Genomic DNA, 25,881 nt, shown 5'->3' with positions numbered 1-25,881 from the left:
TGGTTGCCAGAGGGGAGGGATGAAATTGGTGAAAGGGATTAAGAAGTACAATCTTCCAGTTTTAATAATATATGAAACACAGGGAAGTAATGTACAGCACAAGGAACATATTTAACAATATTGTAACAACTCTGTAGAGGGAGAGATGGTAACTACTTTTGTGGTTACAATTTCAAAATGTCCATAAATATCAAATCACTACCTTGTACAACAGAAACTAATACAACTATGTCAACTATTCTCCAATTAAAAAAAAAAAAACTTTCTCTGGTACTCTTTCCCTTCTGCTTTAAGCTCGTGAAAGCCACTTTCTTTTTCTTTTTTCAGTAAAAATCATGTGGAATTTCATTGACTACTTCATTCTACACAACTCCCCAATGGATGTCTCCAATCCAGACCTCTCTCTAGAATTCCAGACTTGTATATTCAACAACTGTTTTTATGATTTTTCCACTGTGATGGCTACATAGACACCTTTCACTCAACATTTCCAAAACAGAAGTCCTCATCTTCTAAACACTGCTCTACCTGACCACAACTCATCCTTCTAGTTGCTCAGGTGAAAAGTTTAGAATTATCTTTAATGTCCTTCTCTCACACCCACATCTAATCTGTCTACGCATCTCATGTTATCCACCTTTACTCAAATTTATTCAAACCCAATCACTTCTCATCATCTCCACTGCTGTCTCTTTAGTGGAGACATCCTCCCCGCTCCTGGATTACTGAAATAGCCATGGACTTGGTCTCCAGATTTCCACATTTGCACCCCCTGCGAAGTCTATTTTTACACAGTAGCCAGAATGATCTTTTCAAAGTATTAAGTCATATCATGTCACCTTCCAGTGGTTCCCCATTTCACTCAGAAGAAAAACTCAAACCCTTAAAATGACTTGCAAAACCCTACATAACCTTCCACTCATCTTGAGACTCTTGCTCTCCCCAGCTACCTCCACTCCAGCCAAGCGGTCTCCTTGCCTTTCTTTAAACTTGTCAGATACAGTGCCTCCTTAGGCTTTGTTCTAGCTGCTCCTGCTGCATAAAACACTCTTCCCTTGGGTGGTCTTCAGGGTTCACTCCCTCACCTTCCTCAAGTCTTTATTCAAATCTCACCTTTCCAATGAAAATTACTTTGATCCCTTCCTTAATATTACAACTTGCCCCTTCACTCTCTCCATCTCTGACACAACCCATGTCACTTTTTTAAAAATCACTTTACTCTTAAACTACCTTGAGTCACAATGTGCTCTCCTGAGAATGAGAAAGACCTAGGAAGACTCCCGTAAAAGTACATGATTTGTAAATTCCAAATGAGCCATTTAACCTCAGCATCCCTGCACACCAAAACTGTGAGTGGTTATGGGATACAAAAACTTGTTTTCCTGCTTGCATGGAAGAGAGGCTAAAAAAGATGGCTAGAGGTGCAGAACAAGAGGAAGGATGGAGTAAGAATGCCATTTCAGTGAGCCAAACACTGAGAAACTATATAACCACAAAATGTTTGTAATCCCAACCACATCCTGAGAGAACCAGAAAACCTGCAAATTGCAACATGAATTACAAATAAAAAGAGACAAAAAACCCTACGTATTTTCAAAACAGAGGCAGGTGTTGATAAAGAGTTATCCAGAGAATTCAATAGTGGCAAGGTCCCTATGGATATCTGTTTTCCTTGCAATGTTTTCTTACAATGAGATAGACAACTGTCTCTATATAGATAATATTGAGTTATTTTGTTTTTTGAAGGAAGGATGTCTCTCTGACTTAAAGATCAAAATATAAAGCCATGAAATCATGAGATGTGAGAAGGTTTGTAATTTTGGTCTTTTGAAGGCAAGAATTTGGGGTGGTTTTTTTTGCTTTGATTAATGTCTTTTTTACAAAGATAATATACTCATAAAAATAATAGCCATGTAATCAGTCACTTTTAGTGCTTTCTGTTTTCATGTTCAACAATGAATATCAAAACTTTCCATGAACCCCAAAAATTAGCTACAAGGAAAACACTGTCTTTTTTTTTTTTTTTTAATTTTTTTTTTTTTAAGATTTTATTTATTTGCGAGAGAGAGAATGAGAAACAGAGAGCATGAGAGGGAGGAGGGTCAGAGGGAGAAGCAGACTCCCCACCGAGCAGGGAGCCCGACGCGGGACTCGATCCCGGGACTCCAGGATCATGACCTGAGCCGAAGGCAGTCGCCCAACCAACTGAGCCACCCAGGCGCCCAAGGAAAACACTGTCTTAACAATGAACTTTACATTCTAAATGATCGCATCTTAGGTAATACAAATCAATCATCTCAACTAAAACAGATTTCCAAACTAAGATATATCAAACTATCAAAATCAAATTACTTACTCATATTAGAAAGCACCAACATTTAAAATAGACAAAAATGTGAAGTCATCCTTAAAATATACTAATAATTTCAAAGACATAATCAATGTCTTAGACACAATAATTCAACCTTCATAACAAAAAAACATTATTCCATTTTGATATTTAATGTTTCAAGGAAACTGCTTCATTTGAAAATCATTCTCCTACCTAATTTTGATTTTAAATATGACTTCTGAATTTTATAAATATCAAAAAAAATTTATACTATCTTAAAATCTCTTATTTAATGATTTTTAATCTCATTTTAATGATTATACTATCTTAAAATCTCTTTTTAATCTCTTTTTAAAATCTCTTAAAAAAAAAGAAACAATTTAAAATAAATTCTATACAGAGTTTTCCTTGTGGTAGTCTCCAGTGTCACTGTTTGCATCTTCCTTATTATAGTATGCAACAGCACTGACAATCCATAATTATTTCTGGATGGAATCATTTTTAAAAAATAACTTCATGCAAACTTTTTACTTACACATTCTGTGGCTGTGACTATTAATGAGCTCGAGATGACAGATTTTCCTCCATTAAAGCTCACTGAAACATCAAGAGTTCTGAAAGAAAATGAAAAAAAAAGATAATAATAATGAAAAACAAATTAAAAACCAGAGGATTGTGGGAGATTTTTATTTCCTTATATAATTCAAAACCATCAAGAAAATCTACTTTTGATCAGTTATTCTAGCTTTTTTCTTTCTTCCTTTGGTCCAGTCCTTACTTATTAACCAGAGGCAAATTCCTTAAATGATCTAATTTGTTCCTGAAGAAGTATTAACATAAATAGGAACATTAAAAAATTCCTTAAGAGAAATGCTGAGACTGTTTTCACAAAAACCTAAAAAGAAGAAAAAAAAAACCCTTAGATCCTATTTAGCTTATTTTACCTATCTTCAGATATTACTATCTTCGTAAGACTATTAAGAATAAAAAATTGGAAATAATAAACCATTCAAAGGTAACATATAAAGAAAATAATACAAGAGAAATAAACTGAAGAAAAACCTAATTCAATTTACTTGTAGGTATTTGTTGTAGATGGTCCCAGGACATTAAAATATCTTGATAAAGGTAGAAGAAGAAAGGATAATTCTTTTTCATGGCTAAGACACATCAGAGTTAAAATACAGCTCTTATTTTGGAAAAATGATTTTAAATTATAAGACACTAATAATTAAAATTTCATTAATTCAGAGTCTAGTAATTAATTATTTGGGATAAGTCAGCCAGGAGTTGGTAACTTTTTTTTATTTTTTATTTTTATTTTTGAGAAAGAGAGGAGAGAACAAGTGCGCACAAAGCTTTGGAGGAGAAGCAGAGGGAGAAGGAGAGAGAAAGAATCTTAAGCGGTCTCCATGCCCAGCACTGAGCCCAATGCGGGGCTCGATCTCACGACCCTGAGATCGTGACCTGAGCCAAAACCAAGAGTCTGGATGCTTAACCGACTGAGCCACCAGGGCACCCCTGGTAACTTATTTATTAAATAGCTCTAACAAGAATAAAAAAAAAAAAAAAAAAAAGCTCTAACAAGATATCAAAAGGGCAAAAAAATGATAAGAAGATTTTTAAATATTAAGAAAACAGCTGTTTTCCAAAATAGTTTACACAGTATATTATCCTATAATAATCAGTGTGCCAACATTTGAAAGGTATCCACTCGTTAAAGCAGAAAGTGGTAGGTAACATTTTGGTAATCTAGCTTCTATACAGTGCCATACTCCCATTCTCATAAAACATTCTAAATTCCAAGAATCAATAGCTAAAAACTTTTAGCTATTAATGAATTACTGAATTAGTAAATTACTAATTACTCTGAATTAGTAAAATTTTGTTATATTTAGAAGATTTCTTCTCAGGGCGCCTGGGTGGCTCAGATGGTTAAGCGTCTGCCTTCGGCTCAGGTCATGATCCCAGGGTCCTGGGATCGAGTTGGGGTCCCTGCTAAGCGGGGAGCCTGCTTCTCCCTCTGCCTCTGCCTCTCTCTCTCTCTCTGACTCTCATGAATAAATAAATAAAACATAAAAAAAAAAAAAGATTTCTTCCTCTATCCCTTGAATTGAAAGCCAAATACTACTAGTTACAGAGTTATGATAAAAGAGAAGCAATCTCAAACCACCGGTAAAATTTTCAATTATGATACCAGAGAGGAGAGATGAGAAATATTATTTAGTCCCTGCTCTGTGCCAGACACCACCCTCAGCATTTTATGGACATTATCTCCTTTAATCCTCATAGCAACCCTTAAAGTAAGTAGTAGTTTCACAGTTGTGCAGATGGGGTACATAAGGCCCAGAAATGCTAATTGCCTTGCCAAAAGTGGTAAAGCTAGGTAGGGTTCTAACTAATTTTGAAGTCTTCCCATCAGACCATACAGGCTTGTTGAAATTAAAGTCCTTAATGTGTTTCTTTTCTCAATGCGATATTTAGTTTGGATTCATACAGGAACAGAGCTATTAGGAAAGATACTCCTAGCAAACTTGGAGCTGAACTCTTCTTCAAAATTCAGGAATACTCCTATTAAAAACATGTCTTGTAAATTATACCCTCCAAAATATTTTGTTTAAAAAAAAAAAAAGTTCAGCTATCTCCAGAAACGAATGAGAACTTACGATGTTTACATCAACTTGTTTGAACTTTTGAACTAGTTCCCCAAAGAACGCCAAGCGGCTTATTTAAGAAAGAAAACTTCAACCCAATTGCTTATTCTGCAGGAATGAGTGCCTTGTTTTGTTTTATTTTTTTTGAAGACGAAGCATAGTTGAATCCAAAAATAATCTCTCCTAGTTTCCAATTCCTCTATTTTAAAACACGTACCAGAAAGCATACCACATGGTAGGCATGGTTTTAGTTTGGGGTAAGATGATCTAATTCACAATAATATATGATTGTTGCAAGTAAATTACTGATTCAATTTAGTGGGTTCAGTAGATAAGACTGAAGTTGTTCATAATGTGGTGCTTAGAATTCACCAGAAATAAAGCTGCTCTCTAATTAATGAAGGAAACATTAAAAGCTTTAATGCTTCCGGACTGAGAAAAAGGGAAAAAAGAAGATTTTAATGTGTATCCAAATGGAATAAGAACAGAAGCTATATCTTACAAGAAATTCACCCTTTCCTGTAGTAGAAATACATGTTGATGAGATCTCGTAGGCAACCAAAACAACCGTGCACTATCCCCAAATCTCAGTCTAGTACAATGTGGCTAGTGTCACATAAAACTGAGTTAAGTCTCCACAGATATGGAGATGATAATTCTTTTGACATGTGGACTCAACTGAAACAATATGATCTTCCCCTTCTTGAGAGCAGAGCACAGCCCTCAACAACAGTTGACAATGACGGCATTTCTCAAGTCCCTCCTATGAGCCAGACACACCGCGCTCATCTTCTCATTTAACCTGCACAGAGACCCACTGAGCTGGGCAGCGGCATCTTCTCCACTTTCCAAGTGAAGAAACCCAAGCTTACAAAGGTACCCTGCCCAAACACTGAACTTCTCTGACTCTGTAGTCAAAGTGCTTTTACTTCTACCCCATACTTCCTTAATCCGTGATAAATACATTAGGGTCTGACATTTAAATTTCTCTCATCGGCCAGAGCGGAGTAACACTCCTCCAAGTTTCTGCTATACTCAGACATTGCTCATGGTTAACTAGAATGTCATTTGCTAAATACTAAGAGAACACGAAAAATATGCTATTAAAGTTACTTCTGCTTTTAAATGTTGTTGTTTCTTTAGAAAAACATGTTTGAAATGTACGATACCGGCACTACCATGAATGATACCTTTGCCCAACCTTATGCTACTCCTTTGCTGGCACACAGACTGATAAAGCCACCCTGCCCTCTAACCGAAACCTAATACGCTGACCTTTCTCGTTACCCCAAAACTCCGATATATGCATTTAATGTTTTCTGTCATATTTCACGTCAGTTCTGTTAGTACCTATGGATTGCTCATTCCTATATAACCCCTATTTCTGGTTAGTGTATTACTAACAATAGAACCCACACTCTCAGTTACAGAGACTTTATTATGGATTAAAAAAATATATGAAAGTCATGTTGGTTTTACATAATTCCATACAGAAGTGAGAAGTGAGGGGATAGTTCATTTTTTAAAAAGATTTTATTTATTAACTTGTCAGAAAGAGAGAGAGCACGGGCAGGGGGAGGGGCAGAGGGAGAGGGAGAAGCAGTCTCTCCGCCGAGCAGGGAGCCCGATGCGGTACTCGATCCCAGGACCCCGGGATCATGACCTGAGCCAAAGGCAGACGCTTAACCGAATGAGCCACCCAGACGTCTGGGAGAGTTCATTTTTATTTATCCTAAGAATCAATTAAAATTATAAATGCGGAAGGATCTAGCCCAGGAGTTGAGGAATCAGGAGTCCTGGGTTTGAAGCCTAGTCACTTCACTCTCAATCTTGCATCCCTCAATCCGTAAAATGGGGATAATTTTACCTATTTCAGAGTTGTCTGGGGGAGGAGAGCTTAATAAAATAATAAACATAAAATATCCAACACAGTGGCTGGAACACAGCAGGTATTCTCACATTATTGTAACACCTGACTATTTTTCTAACATTATTTAGAATAACAAGGTACTTTTTATATAAAATCTTTTAGACCCAAGCTAAAAAATAACACAGATAATACAGAAGAATATACAACAGCAATTAAAAATAATTACCTAACACTTTTTGGCTTCAAGAACTTCATTCTACTCACTGCTATATACAAATATAGAGAGATAAACTGTTCAGTACCTGCCTAGTACATAAACATCATGCAGGTTAGTGGAAAAAAACTTTTCAGTGCTATTTCCTTCCTGTTACAAAACATCATCTGATTAAACCCAACATCATAGGTATGTTGGGCTGTGTGCTTACACCTCAAACCTAAAACTGCACTCTAAATTGGTTTATAAATGCTTGCCAATAAGTTCATTCGCTCACTCAATCATTCTATTATTAGTTAATTAAACAAATATTTGTAAATTGCCTACAATAGACCAAGCTAGGATGTGCTTGGTAACAGGGTTGCAATAACAAATAAAACACAGTATTAAAACGTAAATGAAAGGGAGCCACATAAACAATTACAATAGAGTGTGACAGTATCTAAAACAGGTGTAAGCACAGGGGTACTAGGGGACCCAGTTGTGGGAGACACTACCGGTTCAGCTTTGCCATGGGGACATCAACCAAGGTTTCCTGCAGGAAGTCACTCAAACATGAATCCTAAAGCATGATCAGGAGATAATAAGGAAAAGAGATTAGAAAGCGATCCAAGAGGAAGGAGTGCTATTTGATAGGCTGGAAGGTAAGAAAGGCACAGAATAGTCAAGGAACTAAAATCATTCAATATGGCAGCAACAAAGAGTGTGAGACTGAGATTATATGGCCTGAGTAGGGAAGGATTATGAAAAACCCAGGATGCAATCTTTTAGACATTTAGAATCAGTCTTAAGAGTTTTTCAACTATGTAGAAATACTGTCATAACTGTGTTTTACAAATATCCTTCTTTTTACAGGGTAGAGCATAGATTGGAAGAGTAAATTCTACAGTAGAAAGACCAATTACGAATGTCTTGGTGTATTTCAAATAAGAACCAAAGTCTAATTGAACTGAAATAGTGGCAATAAGGGTGGTGTGAAAATGAAAATTGGGAGTTATAAAGAAGTTAGAATAAAAATGATTGGACATTAATTGGATGTACAAGGTAAGGAGAAAGGAAATCATTAAAGATGACCAAAGTTTCTGTCTTGCTGTGAAGTGAGTTGCATAGGAAACACAGGAGAAGGAGCGAGTTTGAACAGAAGTACGTAAGTTTAATTTGGGAACTTCAAGTTGAATGTGCCCATGAAAAATCCAGATGAGTCAGCAGACATTTGGATAGTGGACTTTTGGATAGTGGGTTTAGAGCTAAGGAAAAGATCTTGTCTGGACATTTGGAACTCATCATAAGGAAAAGGAAGCCTTAGAGAAGATGCATTTATGGTCAGGAATCCCAGGAATCCCAAATCAGGCAATTTACAAAGTGATAATTGAGTTAACAGACTGTAAGAAGAGGAGCCTGAGAAGAAACAGCCATGGAAGTGAGAATATAAATCATGAAAGACAAAGGGAAAACTTCTGAGACAGGACTGGCCCACAGTGCATAATGCAGAGGTGGTCAGGGAAGAGAAGAAGGCTGAGAACTGACAACTACCAACATCCTTTTCTGTAAATTGGTTCTACATTGTTTAGAATTGCTTACAAATATCTTAATCCAATCTTTATTCCATCCTTATAATATTTTTTCAAAGTAGAAGGAGAGGGGTGCCTGGCTGGCTCAGTTCCTAGAGCATGTGACTCTTGATCTCAGGGTCCTGAGTTCAAGCCCCATGTTGGGCCTAGAGCTCACGTTAAAAAAAAAAAAAGGTAGGATAGAAGAAACCTAAACAACTTACCATAACAAAAAGATTGCTTTAAGTGCATTTCAATGTCAATTGGTACTCAACAGTGATAAAACTAAATTCATTCCACACAAAAAAATTACTAAATAGTATTGTGATATATAATTAAGTAAATAAAATTCCGTAAGTCCTAATGGTCACAGTGAGTTTATTTAGTGTTTAAAGATGTAGGAGAGTTCCAAAACAGAATAGCTCAGTGCCATACGTCAGAGCTACTCTGAACTAAGAAATTTCATACACCATGAAATATGGTTGACATTTCGATCCACAGTAGCCTATTTGCAAAGTATTCATTTACTATTGACTTAATGCATATCCAATAAGACTGCCATTTTATGATCCATTAACAAAGATGAAAAAATTAAATAAAATTGTGAAAGACATTTGTTAGAAGTAATAAATAATTTACCTCCAATTTGCACATACTGGAAATTCAGCTGGCAACTACTCAAAAAGTTATTAGAACTGTGGTGACTTAAGGTATTTTGAAATCAAGTGCTACTATTAAATATTCTGCAGACCGTTTTAAAAATTACTTTTAAGTCTTCATATTTGTGAAGAGTTTAAAGATTCAACTTCGAGTGATGAGTATATATGTAAATTAGTGTTTTGTCTAAGGATATTTTCTTTAAAGTGGTTAAAGGATTCCTAAATAAAATAATTTTTGAGATATTTCAATATATGTGTAAACTAATATATAAAGACTGCTAGATTTCAGAAGGAAAAAAAAAGCTGTATTCAGAGATGTGCTGCACATCACACTTAAGTTGTATTGTAAGTTGTTTTCAGTATTACACCAAAAATAACCCCTTTTTAGCTGTTTTTGCATATTTTAATAAAATAATGAAAATATACTTGGAAATAATCACTCAATTTTTAGTGCCTTTTATCCAAAAATGTCAAATGCCCTAGTAATAGAAAAAAACTGATAACACTTAGAAGCAGTATATAAGAGGATTTAAATACATATTTAAGGATATCCTCTATCTCATCGTATATCTATCCCTCTTTGAACACTCCTGGTTACCAAAACACTCTCTAAATAATTGTTAGAAAGATCTTCCTTACATTGAACTGAAATGTGCTTCCCTTTACCTTCCACTCTTTCCTTCTCCTTTCCTTGGAACAATAAAGAATAAGTCAAATCTGTCTTTCACATGACAGAGCTGATGTCTGAAGACAGCTGATGTGTCACACCTGAACCATATGTTTTTCAGTATTTTATATTTCACCCTATTTAACATTTCCATACTTGGCAACATCTTTTTGGCCACCCCTCAATGTATTCAAATTAATTGTTCTTCCTCTTAAAAGATAATTTCCAGAACTAAATATAATACTTAGGATGGAGATGCAAAACAGATTAGGTGAACTGATCACATTTATGGATATAATCAGAAAGCAATAGGGGTGCCTGGGTGGCTCAGTCAATTGAGCCTGCAGCTCAGGCCACGATCTCAGGGTCTTGGGATAAAGCCCCACATCAGGCTCCCTGCTCAGTGGGGAACCTGCTTCTCCCTCTCCCTCGGCCCTTCCCTGTGCTTATGCTCTCTCTCTCTGTCAAATAAGTTAATAAAATCTTGAAAGAAAGAAAAGAAAGAAAGAAAAAGAAAGCAAGCAAGCAATACACCACATGAAAGAAAAGATAAATGGTTCTAACATTGAGGTGGGGGGTAGAGAAATAAAGAAACAGTCCTCAGCCTTACTAAGGTTTAGATTAGATTAGATCTCACTAAGATTCTAATGTTTACATTCAAAGTAAAGATATAACTAATGTCCTAGTATCCATGACAAAAATAAATAAAGTCTCATTCCTCATTAGGAACAGAAGAGAGAATAAGGTGTTGTTATATCACCTGCTACTAAAATAATGTTATTAGGGATTGTATACACATACATATAAACACTTTTGAAAAGAAGTGTTCATGTGAGAAGCTGTGCAAAAGGCAGAATTTGTCCAACCGAGAAAGACAAGTGGAATGAATCAATTTTATTCCAGGCAAAATAATTGTATTAAAAAAATAACAACGTCGAAGAAAAGAACAAGATTCTATTACCAAGTCAGGCTCTAACCCCAGGTCTGCCAAACCATTCATTTGAATGATCCTTCACTATCACATGCTTAAAATTTTCCACATACACTAATGTCCCACCACTTCTTACTCAAACACTCTGTCAAGTGTCTTCCCACACTGCCTTTTAAGAGAACTAATACTATCAGTTTCATCTGATTTAGATATTTATTTCATATTTGCCAGAAGATTCTGGCCAATGTTTTTGAAAGCACATTTAACTATACCATATGCCTCCCTAAATCATCTCTATCAAACAAGCTGTAGGATAAGGCTCTGGTTCATTCTGTTCTGTTTTTCTTTCTTCACAATGTGTTTATGTATATTTACCCAATTTGCTCTGTTCTTCTTGCCAAATTACAGGTTTGAGATCTCAACTATGGCAGAGCAGCTGTGCTATTGTTGATGTCTCACTAAACAAAGGTCAGAGGATAAGCCCATACTGCAAGGACTAGTGACACTTGCACATTACACCATGAGGCGAATGCCCTGCATGGGGGAAGGATTCAAGGAACTTCACAGAGTCCTTCCTATTCAAACTTAAGACATTTTGGTACAAATGAGCCACTGGCAGAAATAAACTCCCAAACAATCTACAGATTTGTCAAGGTGAGATAATTTGTTTAATCATATGACATTTTAAAATTAAATTGTGTCCAGTGAAAGAAATACAAAAGAACAACCTCCTTACTACCACCTTTACATTCTTCCTGTTGAAGTGCTAAGAATGCATCCAACTCAGAGGCGCCTGGGTGGCTCAGTGGGTTAAGCGGCTGCCTTCAACTCAGGTCATGATCCCAGGGTCCTCTGAGCAAGCCCACATTGGGCTCCCTCCTCAGTTGGGGGGGTTCTGCTTCTCCCTCTCTCTCTGCCACTCCCCTCCCCCTGCCCATGCTATCTCTCTCTCTCTATCTCCCCCCCCCACTCTTTCTCCTGCTCTCTCTCAAATAAATAAATAAAATCCTAAAAAAAAAAAAAGAATCCATCCATCTCAATCTGGAAATCTATATCAAATAAAGAAATTCGACTAAACAGAAATGTCTTTCAAAGAAAGTACTTCAAAGACCCATTTCAAGAATGCTAACCAATGATACACCTGGATAAGATTTGCCCAGATAGCTTTAACCTTTGTTTACTTCACAAGATCAATTTCCAAATGCAAACCTATGGTCCTAGCTCCACTGCTAGATTCTTTGTCCCCATCTCCCCAAATAAAGCAACTTCACGTTAACCCTCTTACAAACTAAAATTCACGAGCCTTTAGGTTTCTAAAAGATTAATCCTCAAACCAAATGGAATTCAGGAAGTCACATAAAGATGAGAAAGGAACTGATAGAGCAGGCTAATGAGATAAGGCACGTGTCCACAGATACAGCTCTGAGACTATGCATCTGGCTTTGAGGCTGTCTATGTAGGGTTACTGCACCGGGGTGTTGTTAATTATTTAAGTGAGAGAACGGGGGAACCATCACCACATCTGTCGCCCTCACACAGGAAAAATCTTCATTCATTGTTGGGCCAGATGTGTTTATGTGAAACATAGACTAACTAGCTACTTAATGGGTTTGAATCCTTAGCCAAAAGCTAATTAGGCAAACATATTAAGCATCAGTCACCTTACAAGGCTAAACTGTTTCCATTGTGTTGATTTTAATCCAATCTCATAAGAGAGCTCATCACCTACAAAAGTATCTGAAGAAAAGTCAAGGTAAAGGAAAGGTCCAAATTACTTGCAACATACTTAGAAGAAGAATAATGATGTCCCCAAATGCCCAACACAGTAACAAATTAAACCTCATGCTTTGCCTCAGTGGTATCATGTACTGAAAGAAAGAAAGAAAGAAAGAAAGAAAGAAAGAAAGAAAGAAAGAAAGAAAGAAAGAAAGAAACCAAAAATAATTATTTTAGACAGATCTCCTTCCCACCAAATTCTCAGTTTGCTTATAGGTGAAATATTAATGTCAAAAGCCAAACAAATGATGACTTCTCATGTCTCATATTTATTATGCTCTACATGATTTTTTAAAATGACATCCCCTGGGTATTTAGCCAATCTACAAATCACTGAAGAATATCAGCAGTTTCTACAGTAGTCTCTTCAAAAGGAGAATGCCGAAAGGCGAAGTCTAGAGAAAACAAATTTAGTGTCTGGGATAGAACAGGCATACTGCATTTTATAGCTACTCTGGAGAGGAAAGTAAACTGTCTTCCTTAACCACTCACTGCTATTAAAAAGCTAAGATAGTTTTCTGTTCTCTTAAATGGCATGTCCCCCCAGTAAGATTCTGGCCACTTTTCCCCTACCTGATATAAGCCCCTGCCCCCAGCCGCCCCCCCCACCCCCCCGCCCAGGAATCAAAGGTATTCTTTTTGCTTTTTAGATAACTAGTAATTGAAAATACTTGAGAAAAATGCATACATCCTCTCATCTAACAAACGTTTATGAATCTGTTGTGTGTCAAGCATTGTGTTAGGTGTTACAGGCAGAGCAAGAAACAGAACAAAATCTATCCTAGCAGGAAAGGAGACACAAAAACAAACAAATAAATGCATGGGAGAAAAAAATTAACCATGAAAAACAAGGGAAGAGGGAGTGCCAAACTTAAGAGGGGGAAGACTGTATTGATTAAATAGGGTGACCAGGAAGCATTTCCCAAGAAGGTGATATTTGAACAAGGCTTGAAGAAGGTGCGAGTGAATGAGGAGAAGGGCATTTCAAGCAGAGGGAACAATGAGTGGAAAAGTGTCAATGTGGTTAAGGAACAGCGGAGAGACCAGTGTGACCATAACAGAAGGGGCAAAGGAAGATGGAGAGAGGGGGGCCAGATCCTATAGAACCTCATAGAACATTGCAATATTTAGATTTTTCACGCTGAGTGGAAAATATCGAGGATTTTAAGTGGAGGGGTGACATAAATGACCTGTCTTAACAGGGTCACTCCTGCCGAGAACAGAAGCAGAAAAACCAGGAGAAGCTAATGAACCTTGTATATTTTATATTCCTCTGCTCTATATGCGAGATCAATATAAAGTAATCCTGTATCTTATGTAGTATTCTAAACATATTGTATCCCCTACTATTGGGCTAAGGAATATCTGAACTGTCTCCAATCATTTCCTTCTTAATAGAGAGGGTAAAAAAAAATCACAAATGGAAAAACTAAATTACTAGTGAAATTATCTGTGTTGAGGTGATTTAAATAAAAGCTCTTCTTCCAAGCTAAATATCCCTTTTTTTAACCAGCCATCATTATGGTTTATTGCCATACCAAAGATCATGAGAAAATAGACATTAACAGGACCTGGATACAAATTAAAGCACGAATATTTTCTAGTCCAAGGTATGCCTTATTGAGCCATGTTCCTTCTGCTCTTTAATACTGATATTTAAATACCATAGGAATTAATCAAAATCTCACTTTGGAACTCGTGTGTGTGTATATGTGTGTATGTGCATGTGTAAATGTAATACTCTAAAGTTCAAAATAATGATTGTAGCTCTGATTATTTAAAGGGCTCTAGCAATAGTTCTCATACGCATCCAGATAAATATTTATAGGGCCTTTTAATCAATATTTAAGAAACAAGATAAAGCAGATGTTAGCATTTTCACCCTACTAAGAGTATATTATGTATAGTTATAGTACTAACCAGAGTGGTTTGTCTAGAGCTTACTATTTCAGGTTCACTCTGTACATCAAAAAAAAAAAAAAAAAAAGAGGCAGTAAAATAATTAATGTATATTTGTCACCATTTCCTAATAATTTGTAGCTAACATGTTTTTAAAATGTTTTTAATGAAGTACTTACTCTCCAACTTTATTCAGGGCAGGTGCAGGACAAAGCATAGAATTAACGTCCACACTTACTGGATTAACGCCTAGAAAATAAAACGCCACTGAATTAATACAGAGCTTTACGTATCTCACACGGTTTCATTAATACTATGAGAAACATAACAGCAATCAGGGGTCAATGGTGAAACATTAGTTATATTAGCATGAAAAACTAAAGAGATTCTCATCTAAAAAGAGAAGGAAAAGAAAATGAAAAAATAGAGATCATAAGCCTCACTGACATACAGTTTTGGTAAATTATAAGTTATGGGTTTTTTTTGTTTGTTTTAAAGATTTTATTTATTTATTTGACAGAGAGAGACACAGCGAGAGAGGGAACACAAGCAGGGGGAGGGGGAGAGGGAGAAGCAGGCCTCCCGCCGAGCAGGGAGCCCGATGTGGGGCTCGATCCCAGGACCCTGGGATCATAACCTGAGCCGAAGGCAGACGCTTAACGACTGAGCCACCCAGGCGCCCCTATGGTTTTTTATTAGACTAAATTCACAAACATTTGTAGATATTATAAAATTATCATCTTTTCCATCTCCATTTTTCAAATATCTTAGGCTCTGAAGGATGATATATATTTTAAAAGCAGAATTTAAAAACAATAGAGAAAAGATGAATATCCAAGGATGAATGAATTTATTTCAAGAGTTTAATAAGAGAGTTGTATCTTACAATAAATAAATAAATTTCATAAAACTAAATGCTTAAATTGCCCTAATAATTTTAATAACATATGGGCCTATTAACTATTCAGGAAAGTTACACAATCAAATGGATAATCCCAGAATGTGAGGGATGAAAATACAATCTGACTCCACTTATTTCTTTAGTGACTTACTTTAATAAACTTCATCTTACGTAGCAAAGGAAAAAATATGTTTATACTATAATCGAATATGTACTCAAAGGGAGTCAGGTAAAGCTAACCTTTAGATTCAGATGAATAAAAATAAAATTATTTTGTCCTCTTCAATTGTGGAATCTACTATGAAGATTTTGGTACAAATTCTATTGTCTTGCCTTACCAAAATGATGATCCTAACAGGAAAGAGAGGACTTAATCATGACATTTTCCATGCTGAGAACCTCACCACGTTAATCCAGCAAACACACACTGAACAGTTGCTGTGGGCATAGCCAAAGCTCTGCTATTGGAGTGTTTAGTACCATCAGAAAAACAGCAAAACTGTACGTGAACCTCTCAAAAAATAACTCTACCAGAGTTCACAGAGTTATAGCTTCTGTCTTACGGATGAAAATTTTAGAAGCCAATATAATCATCGATGAGGAAAAAATGTCTTAAAAGAGACCCAAAATGCTCAGAACATTAAGATCTATTGAAGGAGTTTTTTGCAGAATGAAGATAAAAACATATTCATCTGCTGTTTTGAAAGCCACATTAGGGAAAATAAAACCTAACTGCATAAATACGATAATTAGCAACAAACAGGGCTAAGCGGGCATTGAAGATCAAAATATGTGAAGTATCTAAAAATATAAAATACATAAAATATCCATAAGACAAAAAGACTTTGTCCAGGAGCTGATTGGAAAACTACTGGGAAACTAGATAAAGAAAACGAGTGAGAGGGGCGCCTGGGTGGCTCAGTTGGTTAAGCAACTGCCTTCGGCTCAGGTCATGATCCTGGAGTCCCAGGATCGAGTCCCGCATCGGGCTCCCTGCTCAGCAGGGAGTCTACTTCTCCCTCTCCCGCTCCCCCCTCTTGTGCTCTGTCTCTAAAATAAATAAATAAAATCTTTAAAAAAAAAGAAAACAAGTGAGAATAAAATAAGGCAATAAGCAGTAGAATAGTCCAAGAGTTAGATTTTCAGGCAAGAGTGATAATAAATAAATCTGGAGAAAGAGGCAATTAAATCGAGCAGATGATGTCGTCCACACAGAGTGCAGTCAGGAAAACTGGGTTCGACTCTCAGCTCTGCCCTTTACTGACTGTGTCACCACAGGCAAATTATTTTACTCTTTCAGCCATTAGTCCATTATCTATAAAATGAGGCCTCTTAGGCTAGGGTTCGGCATTTCTTAAGTTATAAACAAAGGTTGTAATCATTAAATAACAAAAATAATTATTACTATTTGTACTATCACTGGACTTCACTTCTTTCTCCCGTGATTAAAAAATATAGCATGGTTGATTTCAATTGAAAAGAAGAGAAAACACTTGATGTTTATATGCTATGCAGATATTCAAGCAACAATGAGATTATGGGGAACCTACTCTTTGTGTATGTTTCATTCACAGTGTAGGTACAGAGGACACTCCCATCCCGACTGCCCAAGTTGAATCCTCTTCCAGACAAAACAATCTGAAATTCATCTAGAAGAAGAAAAATAAACATTTTAATCCCTGCTTTACAAAAGAAAGACATAACTTAAAAGTGTCAAGGTGCACAGAATCAATTTCTTCATAGTATTCAGCCCACTAGTAACAACGAAGACATTGCTTTATTTCCGACTCTCTTGGACCCTTTAGTGAAATTCAGGGAAGATAGCATTTATTGCCACATAGGAAGGCATTATTTTATTTTTTAAGCAAAGTGTTTTCTAACAGTAACCAAGATATTAGAATTGAAACCTAACAGTTACTCCCACATACCACAGAAATTTCCCCTCACTCCATCTTCTCTGTCCCCAGAGAAGGAAGGAAGGAAGGAAGAAAAGAGAGAGGGAGAGAGGAAAGAAAGGAAAGAAAGGAAGAAAGGAAGAAAGAAAGAATGAAAGAAAAAAATTTCCCCAAATTCTATCCTCAGGAAAATACATCAGGAAAGAATCTTCTTTGTTTTTCTCTACTCTCAGGTATTAAGGTATGGGAATGTAAAGAAAATTATTCACGTTCTTTGTTTCTTAGAACTGTCATATGTTGTATTTTCTTTAATCTCTGACACCCCATACGGAGTTCTTTAATGGTTTCTTGACATTACTAATCCCGGTTTCATTCTCTCTTGCATACAAACTTATAACTCACCAGAGGTCATGCATTTTGGACTATTAACAATCTTTGGCCAGTCACTAAAGAAAGTTTATTCAACTTATTGCTCAGGACTCTATATAGGAGGAGCAGTCACTAAATGTTAGAGAGTAAAATACAATGCAAGGAAAACAGGGTAACTGATCAAATATCTTGATCGGCATTTAACCATTTGCTGTTTAGCTATAAGATGGTATATTAACTATTTTAACAGTGATTAACTCTCAGTCTTCTCAGACAATCTCCTATATACCATAATCTAACATGTATATAGTAATTTATTGAGGAAGAAAATATTGCTATGCCACTCTTCATTAAGTATATTATAAAAGGAATTTCACTTATAAAGTGCAGGTAAAACGTAAAATGTGACTCAGTGAAAAGAACATGGCTTTAGAGTCGGACAGACAAGAGTCAAATAGGACAATTCCTAAAGCAAGTACTGAACCACTCAGCCTCAGTTTCGTCATCTGTGAACCAGGGATTATAAAACTGTCAAATAGTGTTGTTATGAAGATTAGGTAAAATCATAAAGGCAAAGGGATGCTCTGGGATGTTCAAATGCACTATTCCTCTTAAACATCTCAATGACCATTAAATAGGGAGTCTACAAGATACAGAACTTAAGACAATCTCCAGCAGTTGAGAGGCTTTGTGGGAAATTACACAGCACATTTCCTCTTCCACTAGACCCAATATTCTTCCTTTTCTAGATTAAAATGAACTCCAGGTCAGCCTTGAAGAAGAAACAGAATAGGCCAGAGAGTATCACATTCTCCCTGGGTAAGGATGGCTTGGGAAGGGCTAAAACCTGAGTTTGTTCTTAGGGCCAGCTAATGAAGCCAGTTGCTTCTTCCCTGCCATCCGCCCATCCATCACCTCCGTACGTGCCCTGAGCTGGTGGGAACTGTACTTTGGCCAGGTCATCAAGGCACAGAGCTCAAAGTCCACAAATACATGACTGTTTGTATAATCAGAAAAAAGAAAGAATCTCATATTTTATTTTACTTGTCATAGGAAAGGTCTCAAACATGAACTAAATATACAGAAAATTCTAAAAGCCTGTCACACAATATGTTCATTATTTAAAATAACACTCCAATCTTAAAAAATTTGAATTTAAAATAGAAATATTTCAAGGAATTATTTAAAAATTCTTACAGAAAAGGATGCCAAAAAAGTTAATTTTGTTATTCTCTTTCCAACATGAGTTTCAAATCATATAATCTAACGAGGGGGAAAAAATACAATTTCTTACATGGTATTTTTAAATTCTAACCACTTACCCCCCACACAGACACTTGAAGGCCGCAATTCCAGGATTTCAGTGCATGACCGATCTAGTATCTAAAAAGGAAAAAAGAAGACCAAGATAGAGAACTAAATTCTAACATGTAAAGTGAATTATAAGATTGCTAATAATCTTAAAGTCTTCCCCTTAACTTCAATAGATGGCAGAAAAAACCTATTAACTATCATATATACAGTTATCAGGCTCTTAGAAAATTTCCATGCTGTTCTTCAGTATATATTCCAAGAGTGCATTCTGTAGGAATCCTTATTTGATTAGAGTAAATACAGATAAGCACAGATAAAGTGGATGTTAACCTCAGCGTCTGGTAGCCGTGAACACAAAGACAACTAAACTTTCTCGGTAGCCATAAAAATCTATGCTGACTTTCCCTATTAGGCAAAAACAAGAGAGCAAATCAGAACTCCTGCCCAATTATGCTAACTTAGTATGTTTTTTATTAAGAGGTTCAATACAATATCAATAAATAAACACTTCTTTATTTGACTGTGGCATTTCTATTCGATGTCTCAGCCTCAATTCCCACAGATGCTAATCCTCCTTATATGCACCAAACATTACACTTGCAGAACACAGGCTCCTTGTATGAGCCAAATATTATCCTCAAAAACACAGACTCTGCACTCCAGCGTTCCCAGAGCACAGGAACAGAATGGCTCTTCTTAGCTTGTTCCGAGAAACAGAAACCACCATACAAGGCACAAGGCTACAAGTGAAAAACAACAATGATGAAATAAGCTGCTCCTAATGGACACAACAATCCCGTCTTTATTTTTAGAACTGCTCTGCACTACATTATCAAATTCAGACAAATTCCAGATGATCTTTGGACGACATTCCTTTCTTGACAGAGTTGAAGACAGATGATGTACGGTGGGCTCTAGCATCTCCTGCTCATAACTGGAACAGGAAGGAAGGAAACAGAAACGCTTTCCGTGCTTTCTTTAATAACAGTAGAAGGATAAATTGTCAGCCTCTAAAACCCAGCTGGGAATGTTTGTTGCTGAATATGCCTCACTGAGAAGAGGAATCATTCGTACTTTTTAAGATCACTTCCCAGTAAATCCACTTTTCACAAAGCAATTGAAGCTTTAGTGATTGGGAAACAAATATAGTAAAATTTTATGTCTGAGAAATTCTGGATGAGGTCTATTTAAACTCAGAAATGACCAGAGATTGATTCCATAGTCACCCAAAGACCTTTCAGTGCCCAAAGACCTCCTCTTAGTCTGCTATTTTATCTCCTATAATCAATACTCACTCCTCTCGGGACTATGTACTGTTGTTCAATTAAGAATTGGGGAAAGAACTGAGGACCATTGCCATTGTGTGTCACCTCTTGGAGGGGAAGTATCTCAGATCAGTAACATCCTTAAATATTTTAACACTATACAGGTAACAAGGCTCTGAAGGGAACAGAACAGGAATGTTTTGCTAAAGGAATATGGAGCTAAAAAGGTTCCAACTAACAAAAAGGGAGCATTATAGCTTTGGCTTTGGCCGACCTGAGATAAAAGGAGAACAGTGAGCCATGCAAATGGAAGGGTCAAAGGAAAATACAAAGCCTCCACACCTATTTTACTTGCCAGCAAGTCTAAAGGAATTTATTTTAAAACAGATCCCATTAAGAAGGCTCCTATGGAGGAACATCTTTCAGTTCACAATTTCTTTATTAGTTATTTTAGGCACACCTCTAGCGGCATTACTGAGAAATGTTTCAAGCATCAGGAAAAATTATGAGAGGTTTAAAGATTGAATCCGTTGGAAATCGCAACCGTTTTTTAAAGATTCCTTAGAATAAGGTACATGAAGAAATTACAAGATGTTCCAAAGGCTATCAAAGAAGATGCAACCCAGAATGACCTGTGTGAATTTCTAAAATTGTACTGGTTTTCTCTCTCCTACCATAATTAAATCAGATCTCAAAATATTTAAGACACATGTGTGTATCCTCTTTTAATTTGACGTAATCCATTGAACAGTTTTAAAATGATAGTTCAAGGGGTGCCTGGGTGGCTCAGTGGGTTAAGCGTTCCACTCATGATTTTAGCTCAGGTCATGATCTTAGGGTGGTGAGATCGAGCCCCGCATTGGGCTCCTTGCTGGGCGTGGAGCCTGCTTGAGATTCTCTCTCCCTCTGCCACTCTCTTCCTCCTAATCTCCCTTTCTAAATATAAATAAATAAATAAATAAATAATAAAAATCAAAAAATAAAATGATAGTTCCAACAGTAAGATCGAATGATCAGTTCTTATGGTGTTCTCCTGAAGGACTGTTGTTGCTATACATTTCTGAAGCCAGACCCTGTTTATCCCCGTAAGGTATTTTGATTTTAAAGAAAAGGTTCAAGATGATTTAGAAATTTATTTTCTATTCAAGTCTGAGATTAAAGAAATCAAGTTACGTTAAGCAGAAACTAAGAATAGCTGAAGACTGGTTATATATTGCAGTAAATTATATAATATACATTGATACCTCAGAATACATTTACATTAGTTTAATATTTGTACTTATTTTAATAAAATGAATTTTATAGAAATGATACTACTGAATGGAAAAGTGACTCGAGGAACACATTCATTGAAAGGTCAGCAGTTTAGACCATGAGTCAAAAAGTGGCATCACCATCTGAAGGAATCCAGTTGAATTCCCCACAGGACATTACCTGCCCTTCTCTAAAGTTTGTAGTGATTTTTTTTTTTAATTTCTTTGGACCTTATGTTAAATTAGTTGGGTATATGAATCACCTCCTCTATTAGAAGACAAACTTTGTGAGTATAAAAAGAGGATATTATACTGTACAATCCTCTTGGGACCAGCACATGGTTCTGTACACACAGTACAACCAATAAATGTTTAGGGAATATAGATTGCATGAATTAATAAGAATATTAAAAATATCTACCTAGTAAGCAAGTCAACAACCATATTATGACTAAGATAAGGCAGAATAAAGTTAATTTATGTGAAAAAGCATCTAGCTCTCCAATAAACTGTGAATGCCAGAAATCCAGAAACCCATAATGTGAAACGAAGTTCACCCAAACCACTTCCAAATGAAAAACAATCAAAGAGAGGGAAAGAGAATGTGGTGGGGAAAGAAGAGAGAAAAGAAAGTGTGTGCATTTTTAAAAAAATAAAATTTGTCCTAAATTTGGTTTTTCCATCTAGAGTTTACCATCTAGAGTCCCTATATTAAGAAAATAACTGGAAGTCAAAATAATTCAATGTTTGTATGCAGATAGTTTCCATCATTAAATTTTTTAAACAGTTCCATAAACATGAAACAGTTTATAATCTATTCTTAGTACAAGCAATTGCGCACAAGTTCAAATGTTCAAGATATCAAAATAGGTCTATTATATTAAAATTGTCATCACTAAATGACAACTGAAAGAGAGGACAAATATTTTAAACACTCTAGTTAATTTTTACTAAATTAAATACTGTTACTGATTGATTGAACATTGGATCAGGTGTCCCATCTACGATAATTGACGCATTATCTTTCATACTCTGCACTTCCATCATTGTACAACAGAGCATCTTGTAAGGATGTTTCTTCAAATATGTGTTACCATCTGTCTTCATTATATCTCAATAGAAACAGAAAATAGTTTCCACTAAAGGTCGGCCTTGGTTGACATCAGAGAGAGCTAATAGCACCATAGACCAAATTTAAAGACAAGCCAAATGCTATTAATAAAACCAGGGCACTTTAAGTCATGCACACACTAGATGCAAAATTGCATCATTTGAGATTCTGAAGTTCATTTATATATATATATAAATTGGCAAAGAACTTGATGCTCACCATGGAAAAAAGTATACTACTGAAGCATCTGTTCACTCACAAGCATCTGTTCACTCAAAAAGTAATATTAGTGTTAAGGAATAATTACAAATGAAAATAACAGGTACATTATTACTTACTCCCTACTTTTAAGTCCTCAAATATTAATATGGATAACAAAAGTCAAATTTACTAAAAGTCAAACTTCCTAAATTTAGTACAAATATCAGGAGTCAAAAATTCAAAAGAATTTCTAACAATGGTAATAATAATTATAATTTGTTGGGAACTTATTATGTTCCAGGAACTATGCTAAGCACTTTACCTGAATTTCTTCAGTTAATCCTCTCAAGTCTTATGAATACATACTATTTTTATCCCCACTTTATAGATGAGAAAACTGAGGTTTTAGAGAGATCTTTTTAATTTTAGTTTTTGAAATAAGAACGATTAGTTTTTAAGTAGCAGAGTCAGATCTCCTCAAGTTTGATTGACTCTAAAGCCTGTTCTACCCAGTGCACTCTGCTACCCTCCAGGCTTGTGACAGACAGTCTACCATTACAAAATCTAGTATCTAACAAACTAGTGAAAATTTATCTGCCTGTTTTGCCTGAATTCCTTTTATACTATCAAAACATTCTAAAATCTATCTTATTTCTTATCTTCAAAAGTATGTCACTAAGCTTTCACCTACATTTGTGGGGGTTTTTATAGATTTGTTTTAAAATTCCCAATTCCAAGGCACCTGGGTGGCTCAGTCGGTTAAGCATCCGACTCTTGATCTCAGCTCAGGTCTTGGTCTCAGGGTAGTGAGTTCAAGCCCCGCACTGGGCTCCACGCTGGCTGTGGAGCCTACTTCAAAAAAAAAAAAAAAAATTCCCAATTTCACTGATTTGAATAAGTTGACATTTTAGATCATCTTATGAATTAGTAACATACAGAATATGCAAATGATTAGGGCCCTCTCTCTTTTGATTAATTTTTCCTCTATTGTCTTATTTTAGTATTGCTTTCTAACTCAGATTTGTTTTGTACAGATAAAACACTTGTACTTTTCACTTCTCAGAATAATCCAGAACCTACAAGACAAGAGAGGCTATACTACAGCAACAAGAGGTCCTAACTCTGGTTTGGGGGACAGGAAGTACTTGGAAAAAGAAAATCAAACTGGGCTTAGAAAAACTAATTTGTTATCTGAACACATTTTCTTTCATAAAAGCAATGATGTCAATGGCATTTAAGGGCATTTAGGTTTCATACATTTCTAGAACTTGCCTGAATCCTAGGAACAGAAAGGATATTCAGAACCAGGAGGCAGAGGTTGGGGGTTTTTTTGTTTCATTTTCTTTTGTTTTTCTCCATTTTTTTTGGACATGGAACAGACTTTAGGTGAATTTCTGATACAGAATGAGTTAGTCTTTCTCTCTCCCTCGCTCACTGTCACCTAGGTTGCTAGACACACACAGACACTCCTTTTCTAAACACAATCATTATCCAGGTTTTCTATTACCCAAAATATTCCATTTCAATGTGGCTGTTCTCATCTTATGAACTCATTCATACTAATATATGAATGCAAATATATGAAATGATGACCCTTCAAACAACCTAGATAGGGTTACACCCTGAAGAGAAATTTTTTAAACCAGGAAAATCCTTATGCATGGAAATTCTGAAGGCATAACCATTTAATAAAGCAAGAAATGCAAGAGAATGAGGGAAAATGTTTTCTAAAATGGGATGCCTAGGTGCACCTGGGTAGCTCAGTTGGTTAGGCGTCTGCCTTCGGCTCAGGTCATGATCCCAGGGTCCTGGGATCGAGCCCCGCATCGGACTCCCTGCTCCACGGGAAGCCTGCTTCTCCCTCTCCCACTCCCCCCGCTTGTATTCCCTCTCTCACTGTCCCTCTCTCTCTAATAGATAAATAAAATCTTAAAAAAAAATTTTTTTAAATGGGATGCCCACATTGGAAAATGAGGTCTGCTTATATGTCTGCCTGATGGAGGTCTGTTCCCTTGCAGTTCTTTTCTTGGTTTCTTTCCCTCTTAGGTATGTTTGTGAACCACAGACTCTCTAAAAACTTTTTAATCTACAGTTGCACCCACAAGGCACAGGTTGGGTAGGAGATGAAGGTGTGAACTCCAGGAGAGAGAGGTCTAGGCAGAGTAGCTGTTGGTATACAAAAGACCATCTGCAAGACTTGTGTTTATAAGCCAGTACAAATCTATAATAGAAAAGAAGTTAAAATACATAGAATTCTAAATTCTAGTACTTTGTATAAAAATTCTACACTCCAACATGTTGCCCCAAACTGTGAATTAAATGCCTAAAGATGGCTTTATATATTTAATCTCTATAATCACAGTCACTGTCCTTTCTCATTAACAAAACATTCTGTCCTATTTAAAATGTATTTGTTTTGGGCGCCTAGGTGCCTCAGTCAGTGAAGCCTCGGACTCTCACTTTCGGCTCAAGTCGTGGTCTTAGTGTCGTGGGATTGAGCCCTAACTCGAGCCCTGCGTACAGCTCTGTGCTCAGCACTGAGTATGATTGGGATTCTCTCCCTTTCCCTCTCTCTACCCCTCTGCTCCTCTCCCACGCACATGTGCACACACACTTTCTCTCTCTCAAATAAATAAATAAATAAATAAATAAATAAATAAATATCTTCAAAAAAATAAAAAATAACATGTATTTGTCTTGACTGCTTCCTTTTAAACATATGATAAAAAGCCTGCCCTGTATTATGATAATAAAGTAAAGCCCAAATATTAATCCTTTTCCAAGTTGTTTGGGATAAAACTGCAAGTGGAACGACAGCATTCACTCATACAAATTATAATTATTTTCTATTGCTTCGCGTCCAATTTTAATTCACTATTTGTGCAATTCTGATCACCCAAGTACTCTCATTAGTTCGGGGTACACTGCAAATACTAATTTCATGGAATTTCTCTATTTGCCAAGGGAGGGGGATAGAATAAGATAAGGTTATTTTTGCCTCCCTCTAGGTTAGTTTTCGG

At 36.2% G+C, this 25,881-nt stretch overlaps 1 protein-coding gene across 4 annotated transcripts in view; it reads right to left on the bottom strand.

Moving 5' to 3' along the window:
- ANTXR2 (ANTXR cell adhesion molecule 2) overlaps positions 1-25,881 on the bottom strand; it is a 149,734-nt gene that overhangs the window by 93,648 nt on the left and 30,205 nt on the right. For all 4 annotated transcript variants that reach the window (XM_031041750.2, XM_081812265.1, XM_081812266.1 and 1 more), the window contains exons 8-11: positions 19,040-19,100; positions 17,004-17,102; positions 14,732-14,801; positions 2,868-2,946 (exon numbers count right to left, since the gene is read on the bottom strand). In XM_031041750.2, the coding sequence (XP_030897610.1) occupies positions 2,868-2,946; positions 14,732-14,801; positions 17,004-17,102; positions 19,040-19,100 (309 nt within the window). The remainder of the gene's footprint in view (positions 1-2,867; positions 2,947-14,731; positions 14,802-17,003; positions 17,103-19,039; positions 19,101-25,881) is intronic.

Source organism: Leptonychotes weddellii, chromosome 2 (assembly GCF_054177405.1).
Source record: "Leptonychotes weddellii isolate Sample4059 chromosome 2, ASM5417740v2, whole genome shotgun sequence".
In the NCBI taxonomy this organism is placed as follows: domain Eukaryota; kingdom Metazoa; phylum Chordata; class Mammalia; order Carnivora; family Phocidae; genus Leptonychotes; species Leptonychotes weddellii.
The sequence above is the reverse complement of the archived record's forward strand: the minus strand, read 5'-3'. Positions and strand labels throughout refer to the sequence as shown.